This window comes from Echinops telfairi, unplaced genomic scaffold (assembly GCF_000313985.2).
Source record: "Echinops telfairi isolate 266 unplaced genomic scaffold, ASM31398v2 ScPeMD7_5;HRSCAF=22, whole genome shotgun sequence".
NCBI classification, from domain to species: Eukaryota; Metazoa; Chordata; class Mammalia; order Afrosoricida; family Tenrecidae; genus Echinops; species Echinops telfairi.
This window is the reverse complement of record NW_022103901.1, coordinates 23,948,657-23,958,731: the sequence shown is the minus strand read 5'-3', so window position 1 is coordinate 23,958,731 and position 10,075 is coordinate 23,948,657. Positions and strand designations below refer to the sequence as shown.

Here is a 10,075-nt window from a genome sequence, read left to right as displayed (position 1 = left end):
GTTTTATTTACATGGTGGGTTACATTGATTCTTTTTCTAATGTTGAACTATCCTTGCATACCTGAGATGAATCTCATTTGGTAAATTAAAAAAAAATCCTGGTTGGAGTCTATTGCCTAGGATTTTGTTGAGAAATTCTACATTTATGTTCATAATAGATACTGGTTTGTCATTTCCTATTCTGGTGAGGTCTTTGCCTGTTTGGGTATCAGGATTATACTCACTTCATAAACTGAGTTCAAAAGTTTGCTGTCCTTTTCTGTGATGGAATAATTTGTGTAGAATTGGAATAAACTCTTGGAATCCTTGGTAGAATTCCCTGAAGAAGCCGTCTGACCCTGGCCTTTGGCATTGTTGTGGTGGGGAATATTTTGATGACCCGATATATTTCTTCTTTTGTTATGGGCCTGTGTATAGATGCATTTCTAGATGTGTGTGTGTGTGTGTGTGTGTGTGTGTATCCACTCAAACTAATTGCCATCAAGTTGAGGTCAACTTACAGACACCCAATTAGAGAGAATAGAATTGCCCCTGTGAGTTTCTGAGACTGCAACTGTTTACGAGAGTTGAAAGCCCTCTCTTTCTCCTGCTCTTGGTTTTGAACTGTGGCCTTGCAGATCGCAGTCCAATGAGTAACCTCTATGCCACCAGGGCTTCATATGTGTATATATATGACTACATATGTGTATATGGAATATTCAACAAATATTCCTTAATCATCTAAGAACTAAGTTGTCCTACATACTTGGCATATATGATAAGACAAAATACCATATATACTCGAGTATAAGCTGAGTTTTGCAGCACATTTTTAATGCAGTTTTTGTGGTAAAGGTGCCTGGGCTGATATTCGGGTTGACTTATACTTGAGTATATATGGTAGATAAGGCAGCTGTACTTAAAAAATTTACACTGTTGGGGGAGGAGATAAATGAGAAACAATTAGGAAAGCAGTGACAGAGATACCATATTTACAGATCATGGAGACTAACACAGATTTAAACTGCGTGGTCAGGGAGGGTCCATGGAGGAGGAAGCCTTTCTGCAAACACACAGCTGTAAGGTGGAGATGACCTGGAATAAAATTTCTAGGAAGAAGAATCAAAAGTGGAAGACCCTGACTTCTTGAGGCCTGTAGTTTTCTTATTTCACTCCAGAAACAAGGCAGTAGTATGGAAAGCAATGAACTGCAGCTGAGGAGTGAGTAGATGCTGAGGTTGAAGGGAAGGGCAGGGACAGATGACAGATTCTCAGACTACATACGAGAAGGTATAAAAATTTGTGCTGAGGACACTGGGGAGTCCCTAGAGGACTTTCGGTTCATCAAAAGTTGGCAAGTTTCTGTTTTGAGAATGGTGAGGGCAACAATGTACACATGTGCTTGACACCATGGATGGATGGATTGTGATAAGAGTTGTACAAACCCCCAGTAAAATGATTTTTTTTAAGTTTGGCAATTTTCAGTGTTTGTATGTAGACTGGACCCTATGTGTATATGGACGTGTGATTGTAAAAATGTCCGTGTTTATATGTACTGTATATACATGCACGTGTTAACAGGCATAGGACCTTCCCACATAATTCTCAAAAGTGTTTCTACAGTGAGAATAGGCCCTGACTCAGATTCTTCTCATCTTCATTAGGCAACTTCCTAATCTCTATTAGTGCAGAAAAGACAAGAGACACTACAAGAACTCCACTCTTCCTAACTTGCCCATCTCTGGAGCAACTTCCAGAGATGTTTCTGCTCTTTGGGCAATGAGGAAGGAAGTGATATCCCGACTGCCGTGTAGAATAGCTCTTTAAGCATTGGAATTTCCACTTAAACTAAGGAGTGAGGGAGAAAGTGGGGGGAGAAAGAATTGACTCCAGCACCCTACTGCATCCAATGGAAGAAAATTGGCACGCAGTTAAGTAACAAGGTAACTGGGCCAGGCAGTGAAACTCTTGCTCTATTCTTCCCTTCTGGAACTGATGATGATGATGCAGATGCAGTTGTGAGGCTTTTGAGATTAGAAGTAAGGAGGCAGGGGGTGGGTGGGTGGGCTTGAGGGTTCTTACCAATGCATTGTGCTCCTCAGTGAGGTTGGAGGGCAGGGTGTCCATGTATGAATCTTTCAAGGGCTTCCAACCCAGCTGATGAGGCTCCATGTAGATCATTCCACACCTGCCAAACACAAATAGAGTAAGTCTGTCCACATCTGGGCTCTTGGGCACAGAGGGGTGAGGCAAATGAGATCAATTAAAAGTTAGAGTTTGGGTCAGGGTGCTGATGATAACAGACCAATGATAAGAGCTAGGTTGTGATAAGAGTTGTATGAGCCCCTAATAAAATTATTTTTTAAAAAAGAGCTAGGTCTTTGAAGTCAAAGACACATGGATTCAAATTCCAGCCTCAGAATCTACTATGGCCATAAGTAGGCTACTTTCTATTAATTTACTTGTTGTCGGGCAACAACCAATTGCTTTCAGTTGTGCAATCATTTCCACTCTACTTTCCCAAGTTGCTCTTCCATTAACATTAACTCACTGTCTTCTAGGTTTCCTAACTAATTTTTTTTTTAGTAACTGTCATCAATTTGGTCTCATAATGTCCTTTCTTGAATGTCCTTGAATTTTTGAGCCCTTGTCTGAAACATGAGAGATAGATTTAGTTTCTAAGTCTGCTACAATGATTAAACAAGAAAATGCCAATGTCATCATGCCCTGAAAATATCTGTTATCAAGAAGATTCTGACTCATAGAGCCTACAGGACAGGGTAGAACCACCTGACTGGATGCCCAAGGCTTTAGGTTTTATGGCAGCTGACTGCTACATCTTTCTCCTGAAGAGTAGTACCTGGTGGGTTCCAACTGCCCAGCTTCTGGCCAGCAGCTGAGTGCTTAACCACTACACCACCATGGGTCCCTTGTCCAGCACATAAAAGACCCTTAATCAACAGCAGTTCTTATAAATACCAACTTACCAACACAGCACTTCATGTAATCTGGGTCCTTCTCCCCGCCATCCTATGGCATGTAGATTCAATCTTGTTTCTTATTAACACTGGCTACCATTTATTGAACATCTGTTACATGTTTAACACTATGCTAGCTTCACCTCTAAATTGCCCTCCTGGTGATATGCATGTTAGACACAAGGAATTGGTGGTTCAGTGAGGTTAAATGACCTAGAAGGGGTCACGCAGCTGCCACATGGGATAGTCAGCTGAGAGCCTGTGCTGGTATAACTTGCCATGTGTTCTTTCAACTTCATGCCATTGACTTTGGGAAAGTGGGTTTTAAAACTCTAATATTTTATGGACTTCCGATACACAGATGTAGATTAATGATCTTTCTTGCACACTCATCATTAACTTATGCATGGGCTGGCCTTTTCTATTTAATTATTTTCAATAATATAATAAATGCCCCTGAACCCAGCACTCAGACCAAAGCTGGGATCTTGACAGCAATCATATAATTTGTAACCATGTGGTCACAGCTTATCCTTCTCCCCTGACCTCTCCCCTGAGGTACCAAACATCTTGAATCTTTTGATCACCTGTTCCTTGCTATGCTCCCCTCTTGGATAGTTTCTATAATATTTCTATATATTCATCATTTTTAGTTTTAGCTCTTTTTAGCAATTTAAAAGAATCACTGTGCTATATATTGATTAGTTAAACCTATTTTCTTTGCTCCTTAATATCTTTACTAAGTGTTAGCCATATCTCAGATACCCACAGAGGTAGTTCTACCCTATCCCATGGGTTGCTATGAGCCAGCTGGCAGTGAGTGATAGAGTTACATGTTAGTATAGTTCACTTATTTTGAGTGCTACATCAACATTACAACCTATGACTATGTTTCATTTCATTAATTTCCTCCTTTAAAAGGTTATCTGGGTGGGAAAAAGCTTCTTTTGAGCAGATCCTTGGGAACAGAATTCTTGGCTGCTGGGTGTATGGATGCTTAACTTTTTTTTTTTTTTTAAATATGGAACGCTTCACGAATTTGCGTGTCATCCTTGCGCAGGGGCCATGCTAATCTTCTCTGTTGGATGCTTAACTTTAAAAGAACATGTTAAACTCTTTTCCAAAGAGTTTGCTCAAATTTAGACTCCTGCCAGATGTGGGCTCAGAACAGAGGTTATGACTCACCTAAGTAAGCACGGATCACCCAGGTGGAAGGCTGGGCTTCCTCACACTGGTGGACTTTTCCATTCCCCCACGCCCTCGGCAGCAGGCCAACGGGGCCACAGCTTCCCTCAAGGCGCCAAAGCACCAAGTGACTGACCTGCTTACAGTTGCTGGTGAGGCCTGCTCCAGGTCAGCCGGCTCGAAGAGCAGGCTCATCTTGGGGCTCATCTGGATGATCTCGCCACTCATTAGGCACAGCTCCAAGGACAAAGCAGAGAGGCAGAGCGCAGGCAGAGAGAAACCACAATGCCAGTGAGAAACTTCATTGGAGCTAGAACTTGTTCAAATTTATTCAACACAGATGACCACCAGTATGCCAACACCATAATGATATTGGTGAAGACTACTGAATATACTGTAGACACCAGAAGAAGGAATACATCTGTTTTAGAAGAAGTACAGTAAGAACACTCATGTGAAGTAAGGGCTGCAAGACTTACTCTCACTCCCTTTAGACATGTTATCGGAGGACCAATCTCTGGAGAAGGCTATCATGCTTGGTAAAATTGAGGGTTGGCCAAAAAAAAAAAAAAAGAGGAAAATCCTCAAAGAGGCAGACATAGTGGCAACAACAACGGGCTTAAACACAGGCGCAATCGTGGGGAGGGGGCAGGCCTGAGCAACATGTTGTGCCGTGCTACATAGGTTTGTTTTGAGTATAACCTGAGTTGATGGCACCTAACAACACTGTATAAAGCAAGATGCTAGGTGCAGGGGATAAAATAGAAAAAGTACTTTGGGGTTCAATTCTGCTAGGAGATAGGTCCTAAGAAAAATATATAGTTTATAAAATAGCGAAAGTTATATGGAGAAATATAAAATGTAGAAGAGGGATTAGAGAATGGAACTAAAATACGATTGCTTGTCGTCACGGTTGAGTGAGTTGTCATTTTAAAGTTAGGACTCCATGAATATCAGCCTTTTGATGTCAAGGACCAGGAAGTTCCTAGAGTTTTTTTTCATAGTCCCTTCCTCAGTGTTTACTTAACCTGGGATTTGATTGCACACTTTCATTTTTTTATAAATATTTTCTCACTTGTTTTATGGACTACTCCTTTGGAAGTCTCCATGCAGGGTGCCCCAAGGCTAGAGTACCAGGAGTCTCTCCCTAAATCCTTTGTGGAATGGAATGCAAGACCATCAGAAGTTTTGCAGATATCTCTTGTACAAAGTACTGCAAATAAGAGGGTCTCAGAAGACACTAAGTCGGTAGTGCAGCTTCCCATTTGCCAATAAGAGTCCAAGGGAGGTGTATGAGCCACAAGATGGTCAGAGGCCTTGGTCCCTTAGGGGTGGGAAGGAAATGACACTCCCTTCCAAGGGTCATCCTGATTTCTGCATGAAAATCTTCCTGTATGTTACCTGACCCATGTCAAACCCATGTTGAAAGAGGTCACTGTGTACATACCCAGCAAGGTCACAATGTTTGGGAGGCAGACACAACCAGGAGTGGCATCTCTGCTTCCGAAGAAAAGTGAAATAGACATGCACCTGTGACCATAGTTTCGATTTATACCAAGGGATGAGACGAACAATTAGAAGATTTACTTAATAACATGTCTACTCCTTTCACATCTCTTATTCTTCTACAGCAGTGGTTCTCAACCTTCCTCATGCCACAACCCTTTCCTACAGTTCATGTGGTGCTGACCCCCAACCATAAAATTATTTTTGTTGCTACTTCATAACTGTAATTTTGCTACTGTTATGAATTGTAATGTAAATATCTGATGTGCAGGATGTATTTGCATTGTTACAAATTGAACATAATGAAAGCAAAGTGATTAATAAAAAATATGTAATTATATATTTTAAAATATTTATTTCTAATTATAAAAAAATGAAATTTTGTCTTGAAAAAAAAAATTCACTTAATAGGACTCTCTTGATATTCCTAACCTCAAGACCAACCTCAACAACTGGACTATTAAAGTTATATAAGATAGTCCACATCATATAATAAAATTTATTTCTATTTTTAAAAGTTATATAATCAAAATTATGCAAATGGTAAAATTAGTGAATGTGTATAATTTAGGTAATTGGGTCTTCTATTGTTAAGCATGACTCACTCTTGTGAAATTTAGGCAGTTATGAAAATATATTTTGATTTGATAATGACTTAAATTCAGTATAGGAACCCTTCCTTAAAATGGCAATATATTTTAACAAACACTTATAAAGAGACTTGGCACTTTGGGTCTTGAGTAGTAACTAAAAAGTAGGCAGTTCAAACCCACCAGCTGCTCCAGGGGCAAAATATAAGGCTGCCTGCTCCCGTAAAGATTTATAGTCTTAGACACGGGCTTTGAGTTAGAATCAACTCCACGGAAGTGGGCTTGGTTGGATATATAGCACTTCTCATGAGTTAAGCAGTATTATAAACAGTTTTTAGACAGTAATTGATTTAACCTTCCCAACAACACTATGAGGTAATACTATTTTACAGGTGCTGAAACTGAGGAATGGGGAGATTAAAAGCATGTCCAAGACTATATAGCTATTAAGTGGCAGAGTTGGAACCCAGGCAGTCTGCTCAAGAGTCTCAGCTCTTCAACTCTGATGTGAACTTTGACAGACTGGATTTTCCAATGATTGCTGCAATACCTTTTATCCACGCTCACTCTGTAATAGGGTCTTGCTCCACCGAGAGACAGGGTCTAGCTCTCTACCCCTTAAATCTGGAGGACTCTATAGTTTCTTTGACTAAGGTAATTCAGAAGTGAAGTGTCAGTTCTGAGGCTAGCTCAAAATTTCTGGTAAATGTCCACTTGTTGCCTCCTATAAGCCAAGCCAGCTACCACATAAGGACACTTTGCTCTAATAACCTGGCATTCTGTGATGCTCACCTTCCCGACATGATTGCTGATGTCAAAATGGGTGCATAAGTAAATGTGGTGAAGAAAGCTGATGGTGCCCGGCTATTAGAAAATACAGCATCTGGGGTCTTAAAGGCTGGAAGTTAAACAAGTGGCCATCTAGCAGGGAAGCAACAAAGCCTACATGGAAGCAGCATACCAGCCTGTGTTATCAGGTATCAGGGATCAGAAGACACAAAACAAACAATCATATCGATCTGAATGAGAGGGTAGGAGTGGATAACCAAAGCTCATCTGTAGCCAATTGGACATCCCCTCACAGAAGGGTCACAAGGAAGTGACGAGCCAGCCAGGGTGCAGTATAGCACTGAAGAAACACAACATTCCTCTATTTCTTTAATGCTTCCTCCCCCTACCCACTATCATGACCCCAGTTCTATTTTACAAAACCGGCTAGACCAGAGCATGTACACTGGTACAGATAAAGATCTCAAAACACAGAATCCAGAACAGATAAATCCCTCAGGAACAATAACAGGAGTAGCAATACCATGAGGGCAAGGGGAAGGTGGGGGGAAAAGATGGGGAGAAAGGGGAACCCATCACAATAACTGATATATAACACTGCACCGCCCCCCTGAGGGGGATGAATATTAGAAAGGTGGGTGAAGAGAGACACGATGGTATAAGATATGAAAATAATAATAATTTATAATTTATAAAGGGGTCATGAGGGTGAGAGGGTTGGGAAGGGAGGTAAAAATGAGGAGCTAATACCAAGGGCTCAAGTAGAAAGAAAATGTTTTGAAAAGGATGATGGCAACATATGTACAAATGTGCTTTATCCAATTGATGTACGAATTGTTATAAGAGCTGTAAGAGCCCCCAACAAAAGATTTATTTTTTTTTAAAGTGCCACAATACAAGAAGGTCCAGCCACGTGGAAATATATGGATGTTGAGATGCTACTTAGAAAGAGGAAGGGAGATCAGGGAGGAATGTGGCTCAGGACACTGAGTGAAGAAGCTATATTGACTGTGGATTCTGCAGCCCGGGGCCACCCCATTGACATCACAAGGATGAGAAACCAACCATCCAACTGAATCCTTCAAAATAATGAACAAAAGAAGTAGTTATTTTAAGCCACTGAGTATGGGTGTAGCTTATTATAAAAATAAGTAATTGAAACACTTAATTCTCAACAATCCTATTTTACTATTCTTTTCTCAAATGAGGAAACTGAGCTTCAGAGATGCTCATTAACTTGCCCAAGACAACCCAGTTTAGTGGTGAAGCGTATGAATTCAATCTGATACCATCACCTAGGTTTTTAATCACTACACAATCTCTAAAGACAGTTTACCAACTCCAGGCACCAACCGAAATATAACTCATGAGTTGACAACTCCTGTTCTCTTTTCTTTCTTACTCTCATTGTTGAAACCCATTTGCCACATGTATGATCCAGTCAAATCAATTATGTTGGGCAATCCATTACCAACATCTATTGCCATATTTTTCATTTCCATAAATAGAAACTCAATACTAGTGAAACAAGACTCCCCTTCTCTACTGCCCTGATAACCACTATTGAACTCTGATCTCTACACATTTGCTTTTCTAAGTGTCTCATATTAGTGAGACCATATAATATTAGAGTTTCTGTGATTGACAGTTCACACAGCATAATGTTTACAAGCTTCATGCATGGCATAGCATGTCTCATTTCTCTTCATGGTATAGTTATTCCATTGTGCAGATATCACATTTTGTTCATCCATTCATCTGTTGATGGGCATTTGTGTTGTTTCCACCTTTTGGCTATTGTGAATAGTGTGGCTATGCCCACTGGTGTGCATGCGTCTTTTTCAGGCCTGTTGGGTATATTCCTAAGAGTGGAATTGCTGGGTCAAAAGGTAGCTCTCCATTTAACTTTTTTGAAGACCCCCCCAATTGTTTACACAACAGTGGTAGCATTTTGCATTCCCACCAGCAATGACTGAGAATTTCCGCACATCCTCGCCAATGTTTGTTATTTTCCATTTTTCCTTGCTTTTTAATCTCAGCCATCCTGGAGCATATGAAGTGGCACTCCCTGATGGCTAATGTTGCCGAGCCTCTTTCAACAGTTACATTATGGTTTGCATATTCTCCTTGATCAAAGATTTTTGTCAGGTCCTTTGCCCATTTCTGGACTGAGTTGTTTGTTAATGTATTAAATATATTATATATTCTTAATCATTATATATCCTGACTGATATCCGACTCAGTAGTTACCTTTTTATTGTCATCCAGAACAGTGTTCATATTTTCAATCCAAACAGCATCCACTGGGCCATCAAATATAATCCACTTGCGATCATCAGATACTGAAGACGCTTGCTCTCGGAAAGTGTTGGCAAGGACACCATCAGTCCACTCATGGCTCACCGGGTCAAAGCACCCATACAGTTGCCCCATGGTGATAGCCTTAGGGTTGATGACCCTGTAATCGACGGCAAACTCCTCCATCTGGTTGGCTGGGCAAGAAGGATCAGTACCAGTTACAAAGAGACTCTGGTGAGTCCAGAACATTAGAGAAAAGATTATTCAAAGACCAACCCACTTCTATGAATATAATATCAAGTATAATCCATTTGGAATATTTGTATAAACCCTGGTGGTGGTGTCAGGTAAGCATTGGGCTGGTAACCACAAGGTTGGTGGTTCAAACCCACCAGCGTCTCCACAGGAAGATGATGAAACCATCTGCTTTCATAAAGATTAACCCCTCGGAAACCGCATATAGAGGCACTACATGTTGATCTTCATACAGTGACAGTGGATTTGGTTTGTGTGGTTTGGGTATAAGCAATGTTTTAAATATTAGGTCACTATAGCCATTAGTTATATTCATTGCCATTTCTTCTGAGGCTCCGTTCAAACAGGGCCAATATGTCAGTCACAAGTAGCACTAAAGAAACCTTCCGTAAACAAGTGACCATCTAGCTCAGAAGCAACAAAGCCCACATGGAACAACATATCAGCCTGTGTGATCACGAGGTGTCGAAGGGATCACTGAAGACAAATGGGTGC

At 40.6% G+C, this 10,075-nt stretch overlaps 1 protein-coding gene and 1 non-coding gene across 2 annotated transcripts in view; both read right to left on the bottom strand.

The window, feature by feature from the left end:
• The window catches only part of DNAH3 (dynein axonemal heavy chain 3), a 210,881-nt gene that overhangs the window by 86,626 nt on the left and 114,180 nt on the right, over window positions 1-10,075 (bottom strand). The window contains exons 36-38 of the mRNA XM_030884374.2: window positions 9,278-9,519; window positions 4,279-4,379; window positions 2,062-2,167 (exon numbers count right to left, since the gene is read on the bottom strand). Of these exons, the coding sequence (XP_030740234.2) occupies window positions 2,062-2,167; window positions 4,279-4,379; window positions 9,278-9,519 (449 nt within the window). The remainder of the gene's footprint in view (window positions 1-2,061; window positions 2,168-4,278; window positions 4,380-9,277; window positions 9,520-10,075) is intronic.
• Window positions 3,973-4,075, bottom strand: LOC115868008. Its single transcript, XR_004045371.1, has one exon. It is a non-coding gene; the product is annotated as a U6 spliceosomal RNA (small nuclear RNA).